At 32.4% G+C, this 22,832-nt stretch overlaps 3 protein-coding genes across 5 annotated transcripts; all 3 read left to right on the top strand.

Annotated features, from left to right (window-relative positions):
* The first annotated feature begins 5,305 nt into the window (after positions 1 to 5,305).
* On the top strand, positions 5,306 to 11,005 carry LOC127260168 (uncharacterized). Its single transcript, XM_051287865.1, has 5 exons — positions 5,306 to 5,502; positions 5,642 to 5,869; positions 8,947 to 9,025; positions 10,400 to 10,478; positions 10,580 to 11,005. Exons 1-5 carry the CDS (start codon positions 5,476 to 5,478, stop codon positions 10,626 to 10,628), a joined length of 462 nt encoding a protein of 153 aa, XP_051143822.1. The 5' UTR covers positions 5,306 to 5,475; the 3' UTR covers positions 10,629 to 11,005.
* An 854-nt stretch (positions 11,006 to 11,859) lies between these two features.
* On the top strand, positions 11,860 to 15,380 carry LOC127260187 (uncharacterized). 2 transcript variants are annotated; one of them, XM_051287890.1, is made up of 8 exons: positions 11,860 to 12,011; positions 12,594 to 12,658; positions 12,766 to 12,834; positions 12,943 to 13,055; positions 13,461 to 13,572; positions 13,647 to 13,790; positions 14,398 to 14,572; positions 15,081 to 15,380. In XM_051287890.1, the coding sequence occupies exons 2-8, from the start codon at positions 12,618 to 12,620 to the stop codon at positions 15,204 to 15,206; spliced, it is 780 nt and encodes a 259-aa protein (XP_051143847.1). In that variant the 5' UTR covers positions 11,860 to 12,011; positions 12,594 to 12,617; the 3' UTR covers positions 15,207 to 15,380. The 2 variants fall into 2 exon arrangements, with proteins under 2 accessions (XP_051143847.1, XP_051143846.1); XM_051287889.1 differs by having other exon boundaries at positions 12,594 to 12,678.
* Positions 15,381 to 16,944: 1,564 nt separating this feature from the next.
* Positions 16,945 to 18,124, top strand: LOC127260076 (uncharacterized). Of its 2 annotated transcripts, none has more exons than XR_007840629.1 (3): positions 16,945 to 17,051; positions 17,644 to 17,720; positions 17,853 to 18,124. XR_007840629.1 is itself a non-coding variant. In XM_051287738.1 (3 exons), the coding sequence occupies exons 1-3, from the start codon at positions 17,001 to 17,003 to the stop codon at positions 18,051 to 18,053; spliced, it is 333 nt and encodes a 110-aa protein (XP_051143695.1). In that variant the 5' UTR covers positions 16,945 to 17,000; the 3' UTR covers positions 18,054 to 18,124. The 2 variants fall into 2 exon arrangements, 1 of the variants encoding a protein (XP_051143695.1); XM_051287738.1 differs by having other exon boundaries at positions 17,849 to 18,124.
* The last annotated feature ends 4,708 nt before the right edge of the window (positions 18,125 to 22,832 follow it).

Genomic DNA, 22,832 nt, shown 5'->3' with positions numbered 1-22,832 from the left:
AATCGCGGACGGGGCCGGGCAAACGCATAAAGTCACAATAATTATCGAAACAGGCCCCGATATGTGCCAAATCGGCGTTATAATAACAGAAGGCCGTACAGACCTCAATAGAGGTTCAACACCGGGAGAAACATAAACAATGACGAGGAATGCACCCGGTGTGGAATCAAAGGCCATTGGGCCCATGTTTGTCGCATAGCCAGTCACTTGGCTGAACTGTATCGGGCCTCAAAAGAAAGGCAGGGAAGAGTTGCTGCCGAAACAAACCACCCTGCCCACGATGACACATTTGACGATGTGGTGAATGAAAATATCATGCACCTGGATGCCGATGATCTGCTTGATATAGCTGATGATGTTAAATGACAAAATATTGTTGTATCTATTTTGTTATTTTGATGCTTTTTTGCCCCCCTTTTTGTATTACCCCTTATAATATAAGTCTATTTTAATTATGTTACTAATACATGTCTTTAATTATTTTTACCTTCTTGCAAAGATATGGATGCCAAATATTTTGGAGCCGATGACAACATCTGCCTTATCGACAGTGCTACGACTCACAGCATTCTGAAAAACAAATGTTATTTCTCCCACCTGAATATGGGAAAGACCACTATTGTTACTATCAGTGGTGCATAAAAAATGATTGAAGGCTCAGGAAAAACTACTTTATTTCTCCCAAAATAGACAAAAATGGCAATTGAAAAATTGAGCTTCAGTGATATTCGGAAAAATTGGTATCACATTGAAACATTGAATGAGGCAGAAAATGAGTATCTTCTGATAACTCAGATTGTGAATGGCAAGAGAATTATGAAAGAAAAATTGCTATCATTTTCTTCCGGCTTATATTACTCAAAAATCAGTGCCATTGAAACATATCACTTAGTAGACCAAATGGCTACTAGCAAATTTAAAACTTGGCACGATCGACTTGGGCATCCTGGCAATGTAATGCTGAGGCGAATTGTTGAAAATTCAAATGGCCACTCATTTAAAAAGAAAAATATTTTGAGTCCGAATGAATTTGCCTGTGTTGCCTGTTCCCAAGGGAAGTTAATATTCAGGCCATCTCTAACAAAGGTTGGATTTGAATCCCCAGCTTTTCTGGAAAGAATTCAGGGTGATATTTGTTGACCAATAGATCCACCGTGTGGACCCTTCAAGTACTTTATGGTACTAATTGATGCGTCAACGCGATGGTCACACGTATGTCTGTTATCTACTCGCAATCTAGCTTTCGCTAGACTACTTGCACAAATAACTAAATTGCGAGCACAATTTCCAGATCATCCGACAAAGAAAATACGTTTAGATAATGCTGGAGAATACTCATCACATACATTTGATGATTATTGCATGTCGATTGGGATTACTGTGGAACATCCCGTTCCCCATGTACATACGCAAAATGGCCTGGCTGAATCCCTTATAAAAAAATTGCAATTAATTGCTAGACCATTGTTAATGAGGTCTAAACTTCCCGTATCATGTTGGGGACATACTATATTACATGCAGCAGCCCTTGTGAAAATAAGGTTGATAAGTTATCATTGTTATTCCCCTACTCAATTGGTCTCTGGAAAAATACCAAATATATCTCACCTCCGAATATTTGGGTGTGCTGTTTATGTTCCAATTGCGCCACCTCAACGTACGAAAATGGGACCTCAAAGAAGGTTGGGTATATATGTCGGGTATGAATCACCCTCGATCGCAAAATATCTTGAACCAACAACGGGTGATTTATTTACTGCGAGGTTTGCAGACTGTCATTTTGACGAATCACATTTTCCGACATTAGGGGGAGACAGTAATCGACTGCAAAAAGAAATTTCATGGAAAATACCACTTGAATTTGATCCTTGTACGAAACATAGTAAACTTGAAGTTCAAAGAATTGTGCATTTGCAGAAAATTGCAAACCAATTGCCTGATGTTTTTAATGATGCTGCCAGAGTTACAAAATCATATATTGCAGCAGCAAATGCACCAGCTAAAATAAATATCCCAGAAGGGAAAATGCCGAGTGCTAATAATCATACTGCCCGCGGAAAACGTGGCAGACCGTTGGGTTCCAAGGATAAGAATCCACGAAAGAAGAAAATTGTAAATACTGGTGAAGAGATCAACAATGATTAGATACCTGAAAAGGTCAGTACAACCCTTGAAGAGGTTGATACTAAAAATTCTGATGAAAGTGATAATGAAATTATTGAAACTTCTGTTAACTATACCACCAGTGGAAAATATTGGAATAGAAAGAAAACAAATATTGATAATGCATTTGCATATTATGTAGCACTCGATATAATGAAAGATGACGAGGATTATGAACCAAAATCAGTTGATGAATGTCGGCAAAGAGATGATTGGGCAAAATGGAAAGACGCAATTAAGTCTAAATTGGACTCATTGAAACAACGGCAAGTATTCGGCCCTATAGTCCAAACACCTGAAAATGTAAAACCTGTTGGTTATAGATGGGTGTTTGTGAGAAAAAGAAATGAAAATAATGATATCACAAGATATAAAACAAGACTTGTAGCCCAGGGTTTTTCCCAGAGACCGGGTATTGATTTTGAAGAAACATATTCGCCGGTCATGGATGGAATAACATTCAGGTATCTGGTGAGCCTGGCAGTACACAATAATCTTGATATGCGATTAATGGATGTGGTTACTGCCTATCTTTACGGCTCTTTAGATAATGACGTCTATATAAAAATCCCAGAAGGGATCAACATACCTGAATCATTCAAATCAAAGCCAAAAGAATCATATTCCATCAAATTGCAAAAGTCTTTGTATGGGCTCAAGCAATCGGGCCGAATGTGGTACAATCGCCTCAGCGAAAGCTTAGCCAAAGAAAGTTATATAAATGACCCTATCTGTCCATGTGTTTTCATAAAGAAAAATGAGTCAGGATTCGTAATCATCGTTGTACATGTCGATGATCTCAATTTAATTGGAACTCCTGATGAAATCCAGAAAGTTGTTGAATATCTGAAAAGGGAATTTGAGATCAAAGATTTTGGAAAAACTAAATTTTGCCTTGGTCTGCAAATTTAGCACTTGGAAAGTGAAATCTTCATCCACCAATTAAATTATACCAAAAGGGTACTGAAAGAATTCATGATGGATAAATCACATCCGCTAAGTACCCCAATGATCGTCATGGGCACTCGATCCAGCAAAGGATCCTTTTAGACCGAAAGAGGAAAACAAAGAAACACTTGGCCCTGAAGTGCCATATATGACTGTTATAAGTGCATTGATGTATCTTGCTAACAGCACCCGACCTGATATATCATTTGCTGTAAACTTATTGGCAAGATTCAGCTCATCGCCTACTCGACGACATTAGAATTGGATTAAACACATTTTTCGCTATCTCCAAGAAACAATTGATCTCGGGTTATTTTACTCGAAAGATTCTCGACATGAATTAATTGGATTTGCCGATGCAGGATATTTATCTGATCCTCATAAAGCCAAGTCACAAACTGGCTATATATTCACTTGTGGCGAAACAGTGATCTCTTGGAGATCAATGAAACAAACTATAACTGTCACTTCTTCAAATCATGCTGAAATATTGGCAATACATGAAGCTAGTCGAGAATTTGTTTGGTTGAGGTCAATTACTCAACATATACTGAAAAATTGCGGGTTAATATCCGACGATAAAATCCCCCGACTACATTGTATGAAGATAATACAGCATGTATAGCTTAATTGAAAGGGGGTTACATTAAAGGAGATAGAACGAAATATATTTCACCAAAATTCTTTTTTATTTATGATCTACAAGAAAATGGTGAAATCAATGTGCAACAAATTCGATCAGATAATAATTTGGCGGATATATTAACCAAGACATTACCGACTGCAACATTTGAAAAACTGGTAAAGAAAATTGTAATGCGTCGGTTCAGAGATCTCCAATAATGCTCATATCAGGGGGAGTATCAATACAAGAATGGTGTACTCTTTTTCCTTCACTAGAATTTTTTGTCCCACATGATTTTTTTTTAGTAAGGTTTTAACGAGGCACATTCTTCGTATAAAAGCATCTAAGGGGGAGTATTATACAGGTATCATAAACGTGTAGCTACGTAGCTATGTTGTGTGCTTTTATATTTCCTTCGGTACAAGGTTTTCATGCATATAAATATGTGTCTCCAATAATCAATTTGTATTGCCTTTTCATCACAATGAATTCACTTCCATCTCTCTCTAGCCTTTATATATATATATCCATATACATACATATATGCTATACATATATATATATTATAATATACATGCAAGTTATTACATTCATATATATTATTATATAATATATTATATACAATATATAAAATAGTGGTTAGCAGTAGAAATAATTAATATTTTTATTGACTATCCCTATAATAATATTACAACAGTTTAAAAATTATAACATATAATTTATTTAATATTAATTACATTTATCCTTAGGGTGTGTTTGTTTGGGGATTGGATTTTAAATACACCATTCATCCCATTTTTTTCACAAAAAAAATATCAAATCAAACACCTATTTTTTTATTTTTATATTATACTAAAAATCAACATTTATTTATATCATATCCTATCTCTATTCAAATTCAAAATTTTTATTATTGAAATGCGAACTCAAAATCTAAACCCCAAACAAACAAAGCCTAAAAGAAAAAACCAAAGAATATGGAGATTTAGAGAAGAGCAGAGAAGCAGATGAATAGTTGTTTGGCCCGGTGCTGGAGGAGAAACACTATCTGTTCTCTGTTCTGTCTATTCCCTCTATCTATTTTTAATACTCCCTCCCCTCCGTCTCACATATTATATTTTATTTTTGGCTAACTCTTTAAAATATTATATAATCCCAAAATATTGTCTTCGAAATTAATATTAAAATATATTCCATCCGTATCAGATACTATGTTCACGTTGCCGTTTCTGTCCATCTCACATACCATCTTACTTTCATTTTTTTTTTAAAAAATGATTACACAATTTAATCTTATTTTAAATTTTTAAATTTTATTTTTTTTAATTTTAATTAAACTAATTAGTTATATTAATTTTAATTTATAATTATTTATATTATTTAATTATCTACTAGTTACATTCCTTCTAAAATATTGTGTATACGGTGCAGCGCACACGGTATTTGGGACAGAGGGAGTATTTGTTTTTTACTTTAATTATAAATATATTTTTATATATTCAATTATTTTTATAAATAAAGCAAAAAAGAGTCAAAAAGCCTCTTAATTTTCACTAATCAAATTCCAGTACTTCTCGTATAAAAAAACTATAGGCAGAGGAGGAGAGGGAGTATAATATTTGGATCTTAATGCCCTGGCCGATCTGGTTCGCCTCAACAATTAACAGCCGGGAAACGCCCTCCGCTCCACACTCTGCTTTAAATCGTCGGGCGAATCTGAATATTTGGTTAATGAGAAGATGCTTAACAGCGATCAGCAAGCCGAGGTAGTCCAAGCTATAAGTTTCCAAAACCAAAACCCCCAAAAGATAAACAAAAAAGAAGTTTGATGCGTTTTCTTTAATTTGAAGTTTCGGCGATGTACGTGCCTCTGATGGGCTTGTCTTTTCTCCTTCCGTGAATTAGGAGAAAGTGTATGATCATAGATTCCAGCGCACCGACCAGTGGATGCCCGTTTATTCTTGGCTCGAATCGCTGGACACTGATGAGGTCATAAAGTCCAAAGATGTTGTCGATTGGCTGACGGCGAATCCCGAAATTAGGGATCACTTGTATTCGAGGCATTCCCGCTACCATTTGATGCACTACATCAAAAAATGCCATGTCAAAATCCTGAAGCGAAAGGAGAAGCAGGTAATCCAGCTCTCTGTTTCTGTTTCTGTTTCATTATTTTATTTTATTTTATTTTATTTTAATTTTTTGGTAATTTGTTGCTCTTCTATTACGGTTGCTAGCTAGAGTTATTTTCCAACTCTCTGCAAATAGGGTTTCAATTTGTGTTGAAAGACATTCTGACTCTGTTTGTTCTGGAGCTTCTGGAATTATTAATGTGATTAGTAACATAAATTACGGAATTGGGGAAACTGGAGATTTCAAAATTTTCAATTGTTAGATTGACCTACGACATTCTTGATTAAGTGGATTGAAGTGATATTGCTAGCTTTGTGATTTTAGGAACATTCAATTTTATGGGTGGATGGTTGAAAATTTAGTGAATGTAGAAAAAAAGAATGGCTTTGTGAGGTTAGATACATTAGTATAGATTGATAAATTTTCAGGCAAATTTCCTTTCTGCTGTGAGGTTCTGAAAGAAATTTAGGTCCGTGGAAACTGAAAACTATCAAAAAGTAGAAAGCTTTTACGGCAAGCTCTTGAAGATGTAGCATAATATTTGAGTCTCATGCATTGACACTCAATTTGTGTTTTTGCTCTTCTTTTTGTTTTTCGAATTTGAAAATGTTAGAATGAAGATAAAATAAAATCAACATTTTGATTTTAGGAACATTCAATTTATGGGTGGATGGTTGAAAACGTAGTGAATTGAGAAAAATAGAATGGCTTTGTAAGGTTAGATACATTAGTATGGATTGATAAATCTTCAGTAGCAAAGTTCCTTTCTGCTTTGAGGTTTTGAAAGAAAATTAGGTCCATGGGACTGAAAACTATTGACAAGTAGAAAGCTTTTTCCTTTCTTCAGTTAGTGAATTGAAGATGTAGCCAAGTATTTAGTCTCATACATTGACACTCAATCTGTGTTTACATTGACACTCAATCTGTGTTTTTTGTTTTTCTTTTTCTTTCGATTGTGAAAGTGTTAGAATGAAGATAAAATACAATCGACAAGAGCACTCTAATCGACAGAAAGATGGAAGGAGAAACATTTTTGTTGGGTTAAAAGCTTTTTACTTCAGTCATTTTTACAAATATCACACTGGAACGTTTGTAATTCAATGTTGTCTCCCTTTAATGTTTCTTTTGGTACGTATAGTGGGTTTGGTGAAGATTATGTGAAGCACTGACATAGATAGAACAAATATAATCATGGGCATGTTAGTCTGACTAGCTAACAGTCTGTGGAAGAACAATTCATGAGTCATTTTTACTGATTCGGTGTATTCCTAGACAGTCTTTTCAATTCTGATAATTCATATTTGTCTATATCTATTTGAATTTAGGCATTTTGAGTTTATGTATCTTTCTCCTCAAATGCGCTCCAGGCACTTAAATGGTTTTCAAATACGAGTACACTGAGTGAAAGTAGAACTTATAATCCATGTTTTGTGAATTGATGTTGGTTTGTTATTCTTCCAGTGTAGCCCATAATTCTATCAATAAGATTGTCGGAAAGATGAGAAATCAGCAAAAAACTAAAATAATGGGCATTGTTGTTGACCATTCATATCTTACAAGTAGAAAATATGAGAAATTGTGTTTATTTGTAGGATTTTGGTTTTGAGTTTTGGTTTTGAATAGTAAAATTTTAAATTGAAATAGTTAACATAGGGAATTGTGAAGATTCAATGTTATAAATTTTGAAAATAACCAAAAAAAAAAAAAAAAAACAGAAAAAAGGAAATGTTAACCCAAAAAAAAGAAATTTTTTCTCTCACAAAATATTACATCAAAATTACTATTCAAACCAAAACACAAGAAAAAAAAAAAGAAAATAATAATAATCACCAAAAAGAACACTCCAGCATAAGTTGATTGGTTAGATTGGGTTGACTGGAATGCTAAGGGGAAAAGTCGATATGTTAACTCTGAGCATATTACTGAGCAGAAACATTTGTGTTCTTTTTATATAATCAAATGCTCATTGTATAGCAGTTCTGCAAGTGCTGTTATCTTGGAAATTTATGTTACCTATTTGCGAAAAAATTGGACATAAATATCATTTTATGCTTTGTTCTCTCATCACCAATTAGTGAAGTTTATTATATCCTTAGGTATTTTGTGAGCTCTAAAGCAGGAAGTTGTATTACTCATGTAAGATATTTTTCTTCGAAAGATAAATTGTCTTATGCTTGAAGTTGTTGTGTTTCGTATTACCTTTGTGTGGTTCTGCTTGTAAGGTGAAAGTGTAATTTTAGTTCGGTAGTAACACTTCTTATTATCTTGGTACTTTAAGTGAACTATTGAAGAAAATGGTCATATATCATACTCATTGTCGTTCTAATGGTCATATATTTGCGTGTAACACTGTACAACAAGACAGAAAGTGATACATGGAGAGTCCATAATGCATTCAGAGTGTCACATACGTATATTTAAATGACCAAAATAATATAGGATGCCCCTTATAGTACCAAAATTTTATTTTGTTTTTCCCTTTTGTCGTGTTTTAACTACATTTTCATTCTGCTCATCAAAATTTTCTTCTTAAAATATTACATCAAATTAGATTTAAACTATTATATTATAAATTTATTCTTTATATAAAATATTACTTTCAACACCTGTTTTCTATTCAACGTTTTATTATTCGTGAAACAACCTAAAACAACAAAATATTTCCAAGATACCACTTAACAAACATGCCGATAGTCAACGCTTGAGTAAGAGCTTTACTCTCTAGCCGGATCTAGACTAGTGAAGTTATGACAGTTTTGGAAACTAGATGTGTAGGCCTAAACCTATTAAACTGAGGTGTTGAAGATCTTCTATGACTTTAGCATGGTTGAAATACATATTGCTTGTTTCACCAACAATAGAGGTTATTAAGACTCTGACAGACCTTTAGCTCGACGACTTCTGTCTTTACGGAAGGATGTCTTTACATGCATATTTGGTTTTGCCTATTGGGAACTCGGGATTTACTGCTATCTGTACATGCCGATTACACATTGTTGATTCTATAACCAACTATAACCCACATAGCTTTAAGGAATGTTGGTGAACGTCCAACTCAATCCGCGCCTTCAATGAAACAGGGATTGATTGTTGCCAAACTACCTCCTCCTAAGGCTGATCAAAGTGCTGAAAAAGCTTCTGGTTCTCCCCATTATTCTGGTAATTCCCATTTATTTTATTCAGTGAGCAAGCTTATCTTGGTTATTGTTTTATTCTGTATAAGAAAATAGGCATTTCCCTGGAGAAATAGCACAAACATTCACGGTGATAGAAATGGGGACTGCGAAATAAAAATATCTCTAATCTCTTGTTTGGTTAGAACAGGAATTGAAGGTTGGGGAATAAATTATTTTTTATTTTCTAGTTTCATTTCTCTCCCATGCAATGAAGTTGAGAGAAAGAAAATTGAGAAAGTACGGTGTGTGTTTCTTTTTTTAACAATTTAGCTTTTATGATTTAGTATGTGTTTATTTGTTATTTTATTATTATTATTATTATCTTTTATGATTTTTATATTATTTCGATCTTATAAAATATCACATTTAAATTATTATTAAAATAAAACATATAAATAAAGAAAAAAATATATATACAACAATATTTTTCTTACCCGATTTATTATTTTTTCCTGATCATTTCATTTTTTTTCTACCAGTAATATACTGCCCCCTTTATGCAGATTGATGTATTTTTTTTTTTTTTTTTTTTTTTATTTCTCAATTGAATTTTCTATTTTACCAAACAAAATAATCCATTATTCTTTATTAAATTCCTTCTATATGCAATTTCATTCTCTATACCAAATGCATTGTGCAACCTCCATAAATAATAAGAATAAGATTAACATAACTCAAGATGGGACACATTTATGTGATTTGCTGGTTTCTAGTTATGTTTGTGGGAACGATGACTTAATTAGGTGACTTATTGATGTACTGTATGTACCCTGGAGTTTAGTATATATGCAAACCCTGAAATGTATTGTATTCCTCTTTTGCAACTTCACATTGTGCAGTGTAGTTTTTACTGACGTGTTTCTTAAGCCATATTTAACTCATAAACTCTATGTATTTAGTTTTTCATAAATGCATTGTTATAGTATTTTTACTCCAAACATGACTTTATTTTTTCACTAATATTCTTTAAATATTCTAGTATTTTATATATCATTTTGAACAACTTTTTTATTTTTATAATTTACAATTAGTTTTTTTAAAAAAATTTAAAAATTAAGAAAAAATATAAAAACTATAAATAAAAAAAATAAAAAGATTGTAAAAAAGACAATGTAAAAAATTGCCGTAGCCAACTGACGCCAAATTTACCAACCTAGCGCCATAGCCTTAGCAAATCAATACTTTTACTTTCTGTTCGTTAGATGGTTGGAGTTCATTATATTAAAATTTCATTTTATATGAATGAGGTTGAGAAAAAAGTTGCTCTCGGCTATGCCATTTGGATATTTGATTAGCCATTCAAATTTTGCCTGGGGACAGCTTAACATTTTCCTTATTCTTGGTGAATTTATTTCAGGCAACAACTTGAGCAGCATTCCCAAAGACAGTGAACTATACAAAGCAAAAAAGAGAGAAGCTCTGCGCAAGTTTGAAATGTAAGTAATAGCACAATTCTTTAACTCACACGAAAATTCCATCTTCATTGTACACTTATTCATGCTAGCTTATCATATCTCAATTTTTGTCTCCGTTCCAGCTTAGTGGAGCTGGAGAAAGAACTCGTTGCCACTTTTCGGCAGGCATGAGAACTGTAACAACCACAGATTTTGTTACCACTGAAGCGACCAGGGGGACCTTTTGCTGGATTTTTGTTTTGAATAGATTTGATATATGAAGCCATCAAGTTTCCATGCTTGTATGTATTGCAGATATTTGGAGTCGAAGATGGTATTTCTGGGAATCGGGACTATCTGGGTACTCATAGATCAATCAAAGAAGCTACTTGTCTTTGTCCCAGCAATAATGATGTAGAAATTTGCTCAATTGCATATATATGTATACCTGCCATTTTAGTGAACAAGAGAAGAGATATGGGTTTCGGGTAGTAATTACTGACACTTTGTTTCATTCTCAAAACTTGATGATTTCTTTTATTACAATACAAAGTATTAAGAGGATTAAGAAGGACTGATCTATATGCTAAGTGCTCATTTTAAGTGCTATTTAATGGCTAAATAATCTAATTATAATTAATAGGCTAATTACAATTAATAAATAAATACAAATACCTTTTTTTTATACAAAATGAAGTACTTCTAGATAGCTGATTAGTTTTTTAAATTCAAAAAAATTTTCAAAAATTTAAATTACCAAACACTTAAATTATTGGTCAAACAGCTAAAACTGTTTAATAATAAACTAAAAACTTTTTCAAAAAGTTATTTCTCAAACACCTCTATATTACATATATTATTTACTACTCCAATATAGTAATTTTTAAAATACCTAAATATATATTTAAATTTTTTTAATCATAAATATTAAATTTATTTTAAAATTATTAATATTAATAATTATATAAAAAATAATAAAATGATATTATAATTCTACATTATTAAATAATTAAATATTATTCTGTGTATAATGAAAATTTTTGTTCCGCGTGTCATAGGGTGTGTTTGTTTGGGATTTGGATTTTGAATTGGGATTTGAATAGTAAAAATTTTGAAGAATTTGAATAGTTGTATGATATGATATAAATAGGTGTTGAAATGTGATGTTTTAAATGTAAAATTAATTTTTAATATAGTATAAAAAATAAAAAATACGTGTTTATTTAATATTTTTCGGGGAGAAAAAATGGGATGAGCAGTAGAAATGTAATCGACTCCCCCAAACAAACACACTCCTAATGGAAATTGGGACGGAGTGATTACTTACCAAAGTGAAGATATTTCCGAACAAATTTAACTGCTCCGTAATATCCTCGAGTAAAAATATACTTACAAATCATCCAAAAACTGTAAACAAATTTGCTGTATCAATTATATATATTTACATACTTTGAGTGGGGTGTTGCACTATCTTCTTCTTCTTCTTCCTTAAAGCGATACGCAGAAATAGAATTGCAGGAATGGAGAATATTATTCGAAGACCATCTCACGCCGGTTCATGGTACACCGACAACCGTAAGTAAAGCCCCTTGTCTCTCTTATAGTAATTTTAGTTCTCTTCGGTCTTTCTTCACTATGACCTTCCTTTTGGGAGGAAGGGCAAAACACTTAACTTTTTCCTTGTACGCATCCGAACACGTTCTCGTAATTCATTCCGTCTATCTGCTTAAGATGTGGGATCAAACATCTGCCTATTTTTCTGATGATGAAGGAAGAAAAAAAAAAGAAAAAAAAAAGAAAAAGCGAGGGTTTTCTCTTTATGCTGACCATTAATCTAGCTGGGTTACTGAGAGGAAATCATTGGTGAAATTTAGTGCCTTTAAATATTACTTGTCCTAAAATCGTACCTTGTTTAGGATTCCTATGGTTGCGATTCGGAACATGTGATCCCTTCTTGTTTCTGTTCCGGCAACGTGGTTTGCTGCCCCATGTTTTATAACGTTTACCTTTCATTTAGTTAAGAGTGCACTGTAATTGGTAGGTAAAGTATATCCTTCCTGTATGTACAGGGAAGTATTTAACAAATTTAATTTCTACAGCCCAGCAGCTTTACTAACAATATTACTATACTCTGATTTTGGCTTTGTGAAATTTTAGCTAATATACTATCAGTGGAGCTTGATGAGTGGCTTAGAGCATCGGGCATTGCTAAATCTCCCGAAGTAAGAGGTGTAATTGCACCGTGAGTCCTTACATACTATAACTCTTGAAAATAAAGTAAATGTTGAAAAGCCGTAACATGTGTATCTGGTGGTTTGCTGCTCTTTAGTCATGCAGGTTATTCGTATTCTGGCCGAGCTGCCGCCTACGCATTTGGGAACATCGACCCAGCAAACATGTGGGTTTTACCTAACATACTCAGATTTGCCCTGGTTTTATTGTGACCTGTATGTGCATTTTTCAAGTTGTTTCTCTACCTGGTTGTATAAAGAGGTCATTTTTGCAGCTCAAGGGTTTTCCTTCTTGGCCCATCTCATCACCATTACACTCCAAACTGTGCACTTTCAAAAGCAACAATATACAAGACGCCGCTAGGTGATCTACCAATTGATCAAGAAGGTATAATAGCGCTATTTGGATATTTTGGCGATACCTTTTTGTTTATACTAGAACAAATCACATGGCCTCTTACTTTCCTCTCTTTGAAAAAATTCAATATTTTGAAGGGATTATCTTTGTCTTATAACGTAGTATTAGTAAATCTCTATGTTCATCTATAATCTATTATGATAATGTTGCACATGGCTTCAGTTTTTAGATTTTACGAAAATGTATCACTGTGTACTACTTTGTGAAGGTAGATGAACTGCTTTAAAGTGGTTTCTAAATTTTACATTACAGTCCGAATGAGTTAGATGGTTTGAAAAAGTTAAATTGTCTCTTGGTAAGCAGGAGTATAGTGGAGTGGAGCATTTTGCATTAGCAAGTAATAGGTTTACTGACATTCCTTTTACCTTTTTCCAGTAAATGAGGAGCTTAAAGCTAGTGGGAAGTTTGAATTAATGGATCTTCAGGTTGATGAGGCTGAACACAGCATGGAAATGCATCTACCATACCTTGTTAAAGTATTTAACGGGTATGAGTGAACGATTGTTTCATTTTATTCTTTTTTTTTTTTCAAATACTCTTATGCTAGAGAAACACGTGCAGATATACTGTGAAGATTGTGCCTATTCTGGTAGGTTCACTTAGCGCTGAAAGTGAAGCTACTTATGGTCAATTACTGGCTAAATATGTGGATGATCCTACCAATTTCTTTTCCGTGTCTTCAGATTTTTGTCACTGGGGTTCACGGTATGCAGTTTTCTTGATTATTGTTATGAAAGTAATCATCATTACAATTATTTTGTATTAAGTGTCATTACTTGCTTAAATTTGATATTCATTGATTTTCTGTTGCATTTTACTTCATTATAAATGCTTCCATTTGTGCAATTTTTTTGAACGAGAAAGCTTACTGTGTGTCTATGCTTATTGTTGTTAATTCAAGTTTAATGGCAAGTGATATGATGAGTTATCACATGTTTCTGATTTAATGTCAATATGCTATAAGTGAGACTTACTACCACAAAAGAAAAGAGGGAAAAAGAAGCATACAAATAGATTTCTGATCAAAGTAGAGTATGTGTCGTACTTAAAAAGTCAGGTAGCAAAGGGAGTAATGTGTGTCAATAAACATGTCAAAGGGCTCAGATACATTGGTGTGTTCAAAGCAATTTTTCCTTTTTTTTTTTTTTTTTTTTTTTTTTTTTTTTTTTTCCTTTATGCATATTCATGCAATTGTCTTTGTGAAGGTGAACTCATTATGAGAATCTCTCTCAGAGGAACTCCTAGTGATGTATTCAGTTAGTTGCATATGTATATAATAATGTTGTGTTGGAAAATCTTATTTGTTCTTCAGGTTCAACTTCATGCGTTTTGATAGAAAGCATGGGGCCATCTATAAGTCCATTGAGGCAATGGATAAGATGGGAATGGAATTAATCGAAACAGGAGATCCAGATGCATTCAAGCAGTACCTTGCAGAGACACAAAATACTATTTGTGGGAGGCATCCTATCAGTGTTTTTCTCCATGTAAAATTTTCACTCTCTCCATTGTTTGTGTTTATTTATTATTATTATTTATTTTATTTTTGTTGAGAAGAAGCATCCTTGCTTTGAAATTACCCAGTAATACAAAAGATCAAGTTGTTAAATTGATGAAATTCCACCTTCTTGGTGTCCTTCATTTGGAAAGTTGAAACTCCACTTACAATCAATTATTCGAATTTTTTTCTGATTTCTTTTTATTAATATCTCGTTGTTTTGATTGGTAAGCCATTAATTATGAACTTATTCTTATTTTCAAATAAATTCAATGAGGTTTAGGCAAATGTCCAATGCTTTCTATATTGTAACACTATATTGTGCCAACAGCATTATTGGAAAAGATATACTTATATGTATGTACCACTGCTGCTGCTGCCGCCGCCATTAATATATATCCACATGAGCTTTCTGAGAGTGTCAATGTTTTTCGATACCAATAGTTGCTCTTATGAGTCTACTAACTTTGCCCCGTGTTTGTGTCAAATTGCTTCAGATGTTGAAGAATTGCTCGACGAAGATAAAGATTGGGTTTCTTCGATACGAACAGTCTAGCCAATGCAAAGCTATGAGGGACAGCAGTGTAAGTTATGCATCTGCTGCAGCCAAGATTGTGAATTGATGCCACCCCCACTTCCATTTAACAAAATTACGAAATAAATAAATTGAATTCGGTATGTGTTATGCCAATGGTTATTTATTTTTATTTATTTTTGTTCTTTCTTAAGAAGTGATGCTGAGACTGTATGGATGGATATCTTCTGGCATGAGCAACAATTGGATGTTTTTTTTTGTTTGTGTTTTCGTTTTGTGTTGCCGTATGGTAGATAGCAAATATAAGGTGTATTTGTTTGTGGGTTTGGGGTTTTGGGTTTGGATTCATGAATAGTAAAAAGTTGAATTAGAATAGTTGTTGATGAGATATAAATAGATATTGATGTAATATTTTGAATGTAAAATAAATTTTGTAGTATAATAGAAAAAAAGAAAACTAAGGGGCTGTTTGATTCATGACTTTTTTGGTGGGATTGAGATTTCACAATAGGATTTATATATGATGGGATTTATTATATTTAGGATTTGGAATCCCATATTATGTTTGGTTGGTAAAATGTGATGGATTTATATTTCGTGGATTTGGATTTTTTATGTTCTAAATGATATAATTGTCCTCTTATAAATTTTATTTATTTTGACAAATTAAACCTTTAATTCATTATTAATATAAATTGAAAAGATATCAATAATTTTATAGGATGACAATAGATTCTCGTAAACTCGAGACCCGATCGAGCCCGACTTATTTATTTGAAATTGAGTCCAATTATTTGAGTATTAGGCTTGGATCCGGATCATGATCATCAGGGTAATATAATAATAATATATCAACCATACGTATCAAAAAATAATTTCGAATAATATAATTATATTAAAAATATTTTTTGAGTTTAACATATTTATTATTTTATTAATATTTTTTTAATAAAATATATAAATTTTAATATACATTGGATCCGGTACATGTAATTTTAAATTAAAATTTAAGAATTGTAAAAAAAATGGATTTTTCGGATCCATCAAGTCTTATCGGGTATAGTCTCGGTTGGATCTAGTATAATCAGATCCAATTTGAATATCGGATTTAATAATATATATTTGGGATGAATATGAGTTCCGACCGAACCTGACTTATGGTCATCCCTATAATTTTATAATTCAAATAAAATTTATAATAAATAATAATTTAAACAATAAATTTATTAATTTATTTAAAAAATATTGTACAATAAAAAATAATATAAATTTAATTAAGTATATAATTCAAATAATAATTAATGTTAAAATTATTTAATTTTTTATATAAATATAATACTATTATTTTTTTTTTATAAAATGATATAAATGTAAAAATTAAAATTTCAACAATAGGATTTAAAAGTAACAGGGTATCCCATTAAAAACAAAGAAAAAGGGAGAGTTGGATTTAACTCCCTGTCAGATATAGTCACTTACAATTCAGTCCCTATTGAATATGAATTAGTCTGCACTCCCTACTTTATGGATTAGATATGTTATGACTCCGATTTGTATTTATCCCTCAATTATTGTTGTATACGCAATAAGTACTCAAAATAAGTTGATCAATACTTCTAATATTGTAATATATACCTACATTACTTCCCGCTCTACCCCCATTATAATCTTATATACTTCTAGTTAAATATCACGTACTTTTTTCGCGAATTAAAAAATAAATGAAAAAGAAAAAGATAGTTACCCACGATTTAACAGGGGTTGATGAAGAAAATCTCTTATAACTTCTCTTACCCCAATTTTAAACCCTACCTCTCTCTTCTTCAGGCGAACCGACGCTCTTCAACCCTTGGCAATAATGTAGCGATCGGTTGGTGCAAAAATGCTGAAGAAAACAGTTGATCGCTCTCATCCCCGAGACAAGCTCGAAGAAGTAAGTTCCTGGCTGGACTTTTTCTGATTTTTTATTTTGTTGATACTAATATTTTGTATGTAGTTTGTTCGATTGTTTAGGGTGTAACTCTTGGTCTTGTGTTTGTATGTCTCGGTTTGGTGTTGAGGAGCCCTGTGTGATCGATGTAGTTGTGTTTGTTAATCGGGTTTAAAATTGTTTGTATGTTTGCCCACGTAGACCGGGTTGGATTTTTTATTTTGGTACCGATATTTGGTGATTTTATTTGTTTAATATGTGTTTTTTTGTTAATTTTGTAGATGTACATTTTGTTTAGTTATCCGTAGTTGCATATTTTAGTTTTTTTGTTTGATTGTTCGGTAATTAGTCATGTTTGTGGGTTGGCAAATGTGGTATTATTAAGTACCCCGAGTTGCAGTTTTAGGTCTAGTTTGCTAAGTAATATACTTTTAGGGACTAATGTGTACTCGACATGTGTTGTTACGTACTCCTGATAGATTCTGATAAATTTTAAAAATATTCAGATTTGGGTAATGTACTGATGATATTTATTTACAGATCGTAGTTAAAAATATTCAGATTTGGGTAATGTACTGATGATATTTATTTACAGATTGTATGTCGGATTGTGCTTGTTATTCAATTCACAATGCGATCCGTTCGGGCAAGGGAACACGAAGAAATTGGCAGGTGTACAAAATAAATATAATTAATTTATCATGGATAAACCGAATTACGTAACAAAATATAATGTTATTTTTACAATTGTGATTTTTATGCTTGTACCTGAACGTAATATACCTATGACCCATGGTAAGGAAGATGCCCGAGTACGTAAGATGTCGGAATCAATGTGATACTCTCGACTGTGGTCTTTTGGTCTGCATGTTTGGCAAGTGTTACGCTCACACGAATCCAACAGTCAATCCCATTGGTGGCATCAACGGTGAGTTTGATAATGTGAAGAGCTACCACAGTAAAATTGCGGCCAAAATAATGAAAGGTTTGCCCTCCGAATCATAGACTTTGATGAGCAGCACATGTAAGTGAACATCTGTAATGAATTTAGATGGATTTGAGATTGATTTGGGTTGTGTTATTTGTACTTGATTTGGTTAATGTGTTATTTTCTAATTGAATTGTTGGTTAAATTGGTTTGATTTGCCTCATGTTTGATGAGATTGTATTAAGATTGATAGATGGATTGAATTGTAGGTTGAATTTGGTAAAACTTAATGTTTAGAGTAATGCTATGAATTGTGCCATAAATGATTGTATGATTAATTGTTCACATGGTTAGAATTGCAGTAATGCATACGTTGTACCTCCACAACGGATCGATGTACCTTGTAATGCTATCCATCTACATATATATGCTCATATAAATGTTATCCATCTGTTAGGAATGTTATCCTTGTACGAAGACAACAACCAACCAGAAAACTTATGCATACGAATTTTAAATTGGAATTAACTAATTCATTACAAGAGCTTGCAATGGTTGAAATAATGTTTGCAATGAACAAAAATGCATTCACGGATACTTAAGTACATTAATGGTGGACTAAAAAAAAAGTATATACATGTGTTGCGAAGGTTTATGCTCTTCCAATCGCTGCCATTTCTCTCAACCACCAATGAAGTGAAGAATTGCTAATAGAAGAAATGTTTTCATCAAGTTCCTTAATTGCCTTATCCGTCAAGGGATTGACTGAAGTCGACCACATTCAAAGATACTTGCTTTTACATAAATACTACCTAAGCAACCATCAATCATACATTGATTGTCAATGCTCGTACCCAGAACACATATTTATATACCTTCATTAAATATCAACTACCCTTAAGTAGTTTTTACTTACATACAATATGATTTCGTATGCTCTAGTAATGAGTATTTATGCCTTGGTAACTTGTACTTAAAAACCGATCATTCTCAATTTGAAACATTCAATTGTGTCAGTAACCATGGATGAATTCATCATTATAGTTTCTCGCGAATCCTAGAACTATATGTAAAGGTAAACAACACATATTTACTATAGATGGATAAATAAGACAAAATAGTTAGTTAAATTGTGTTGGTTGTTATTCATACATGCTTTGTTGTCTTCCTATTGAAAAATATGGCATAAGTTGTTAAATATAAATGTACCATGCCCAAACTTTGAATATAAAATTATAACATGTCATTCCTTCACACAGGTTAGCATCAAATGATACCTAAGTCTTTTACCAATATACCATGGAACTAGTATCTCATATGCTCTCATAACTAGTAAATCATGCATTGAAAACATGTGCTTGGGAACCAAATCATTCTCGGTTCAAAACATTTAATTATTATCTATAACCAGTAATAAATTCATCATAATAGTATTTATGTGAATTCCACAATTGTATGTAAATGTAAACAACACATATATATTATGGATGGCTAAACAAGTCATAAATGACTTAGTTAAATTATATTTTTTGTAGTCCTACATGTTTTGTGGTCTTGCCATTGAAAAGTGTGGCATGAGTTGTCGAATATAACCGTACCATGTCTAATTTTTTCCAACAAGGCTCAGAGATGAAGTACTCTCACCGAGTTTGTGAATTGGCTCCTCCATCAGTAGATCAACTAAAATCAACCATACTCACGAATACTTGCTACTATACAAATAATACCTAAGCAATCATTATTCATACCTTGAGTGTCGATGTTTGTGCCCGAAGCACATACTTACATACCTGCATCAAATACCGATATACCATGTCACAAATCTTACATACCTATAATAGTGGTATCATATGCTTCAATGACGAGTATATATACTCTGATAACCTGTGCTTAGAAAACAGACCGTTTATTGTTCAAAATATTCACTTGTTGTCGGTAAAAAATGATAAATTCATCGTGATAGTATTTCCGCGATACCTTGAATTGTATGAAAAGATAAATAACATATAGTTATTATAGATTACTAAACAAGTGAGAAATAACTTGGTTATATTGTATGATATACGTACAATTATAATCCAACCTTCACTTGTAGATGGTTAAACAAGTCATAAATAATTAAGTTAAATTATATTAGTTGTTAGTGTAAATAATTACAGCCACAAATTAAAAATCTTTAGACCTATTACATAGTAATTCACACCATAACACACACAACAACATTCAAGTGAAAACACGAGTTGTAATCTACTACTAGGACTTCAAGTGTTTTTTGTGTAATAGGATAAACACATCTTTTCTAAAATATTTTTACCCATAACATAATAATCCAAATTGTCACACACTCACAAACTCAAATATCAATCAGTTAGAAACATTTTAAAAAATAGTGACTCGGTTGAGCAGGCAAGTACTCCAACACAACTCCGATGTACCCCTGTTACATTTTCAGAAACCTTTATTGTCAACAAATCATATATAAAAAATCATCATCACATACCTGCAATTTTCGTTCATCTATCATAATATATCAAATTTAAAAAAGAGCTTCAATGCAACAGCACTTTTACTATTTTATATTTACGTACAATATTACATTATGTTTAGCACACCAAAAGTAATTACAAAGAAATGATTGACGGACATCCTATCAACATAAAAAATTACACCTTAAAATATATACAACAATTGCGTATGGCTTTAACCAAGTACCACATACCAAGTTGAGTACTTCTGCGGCTGCAATTAAGATATCAGCTTCATGGCAAATTTGTTCTGAATTTTCGGTAGTGGATGAAGAATAATCACTTTTGTATGATGTTTCTGCCCATAAATGAATAAAATATTGATGTTCAGTAACTTAGGGAAACAAATGTGATTATATAATTAATTGCACAATTAGAGTACATAAATATAATATTTTTACGCACTAATTTAAATCTACTAGACTAAGATCAATTATAATTATATATACAATATATATATCAATACCCGAATAAGTAAGGTTGCAGGCAATCCATCAATGTTACTTTTACCAATCACCACAACATTTTTTTATATAATAGCAACATTAGACTGTAGAAGAAACTCAATGCAATCTTTAGGAGTACAAGATATAAACAATATTTTTGATTAATTTATTATATGACAAAACCCAATTATTTACTTACTGAGCTCATTCTTGAACTACACAATATGAGTTTTCCGTCACCTCACTTCCAATTTGTTGCCATCCATTATCTACGATTAGAAAATGTTGAGGTATGCTTCTTTCAGTCAAGTTGCATACATATGAATAAGTTGTTCCCCAAATTATTTGCATTAATTTCTTTTCATTCACCATACAAAGGTTATGTACTTAAAAATCATAACCTAAAGCATTTTGGTTTCATTTTCTACACAATCAATTGTCAAAATAACGTAAAACAACATCCTATATGCACCAATCAAACCAATCCAAAAGACAAGAATCTGCACAATTAATTGTGGGGGTGGTGTATATACATATCAACATAAATATGAATATTTTAGAGTCCATCATACTTAAGTTCGAAATGTAATCAAACACATGTAATACACCATACTCACCTCCCCAAATACAAAAAAACGAGAAAATAAATAGAAACCAAACAAACACTCGATATTCTGTGTTTTAATTGTAATTTTCAATTCCAACCGAGACCACAAACTTATTTGGTGAAAATAGATTTAGCAATAATTGTAATTTCAACTTCTTTTTTTATTATTACATTGACTGAATTCTTCCCAAAAAAATTGCAATTACTTCCGTTCGAGATTAAGCTACTAGGGTCAATACATTTAATTTTACAATAAAGAATCACCTGAGTGCTCCAACTTTTCTGCAAAATAGGATGATCATTGTGAATATATATCCCGGATCGATAAGTTTATTCGAACAAACCTGATAAAAAATACAAAATAAATAGCGGAAGTAAAATTCAAATAAAATCCAAATCAATATTAATACCGAATCGAAATTAAAATTAACATCGTAAAAACGAAAGGCATAATAGAGAAATCCAAAGAAGAAATGCAAATAAACACATCTAGTTAAGGACAATTTAAATAATTGTACTCACTTTCTCTGGAATTGAATAAATTTTCAATTCTTGCATCGATGAAATCGATCGACTCGGCGGCTTGGCGCGGCTGGACAGCAGCTCTCCTCCGAACAGACCCGACCAGCCTCGGACATTGATCGGCAGCGACCGATTCTCCTTACATCTACACAAAAATAACACTGAACAACGACAGAGAGATCCATCGGTGGACAGCGACAAAATCGCGCCGAACTTTCTCCGATCTCCTTTCTCGATCTTTATCGCCGGGTTGTGGCGCCAAAAGGATGGGGCTGACAGTCGAAATCAAAGGCTTCCGACATCGTCGATTATCGCCGGAGTTCAATTCTGTGGTAAAAGAATCGCACGAATTTAACCAACGATTTGGAGTGGGTTTGAGAATTAATTTGGTATGGGCAGAGAGTAAGAATGACGGAAATTTGTAAAGGGGGGAGTGCAGTGTAAAAAATTAGTATTAGGGACTGAATTTAAATCTGCTAATGGGAATGGGGATTTAATTCCAATTGTACCTAAAAAAAAATCCCTTATTTGTAGGATTTTAGACCCCTTTTTCAAATCCCATCATTTTAAATTTCACCTTTTTTTTCTTAACCAAATATGGATTTCATAGGATTTTAAAATCCAAATCCCATGAATCCCATCAAATCCTTGAACCAAACAGCCTATGATTGTTTGGTTTAATATTTTTTTGAGTGAAGAAAGAATTTAAATAGTAAAAATATGTGTTAAAATTCGTTGAGTTGTGGGTTTGTATGA

Source organism: Andrographis paniculata, unplaced genomic scaffold (assembly GCF_009805555.1).
Source record: "Andrographis paniculata isolate CXL003 unplaced genomic scaffold, ASM980555v1 Contig60END, whole genome shotgun sequence".
Lineage (NCBI taxonomy): Eukaryota > Viridiplantae > Streptophyta > Magnoliopsida > Lamiales > Acanthaceae > Andrographis > Andrographis paniculata.
Note: the sequence above shows the minus strand (reverse complement) of the source record. Positions and strands in the feature narration are given on the sequence as shown.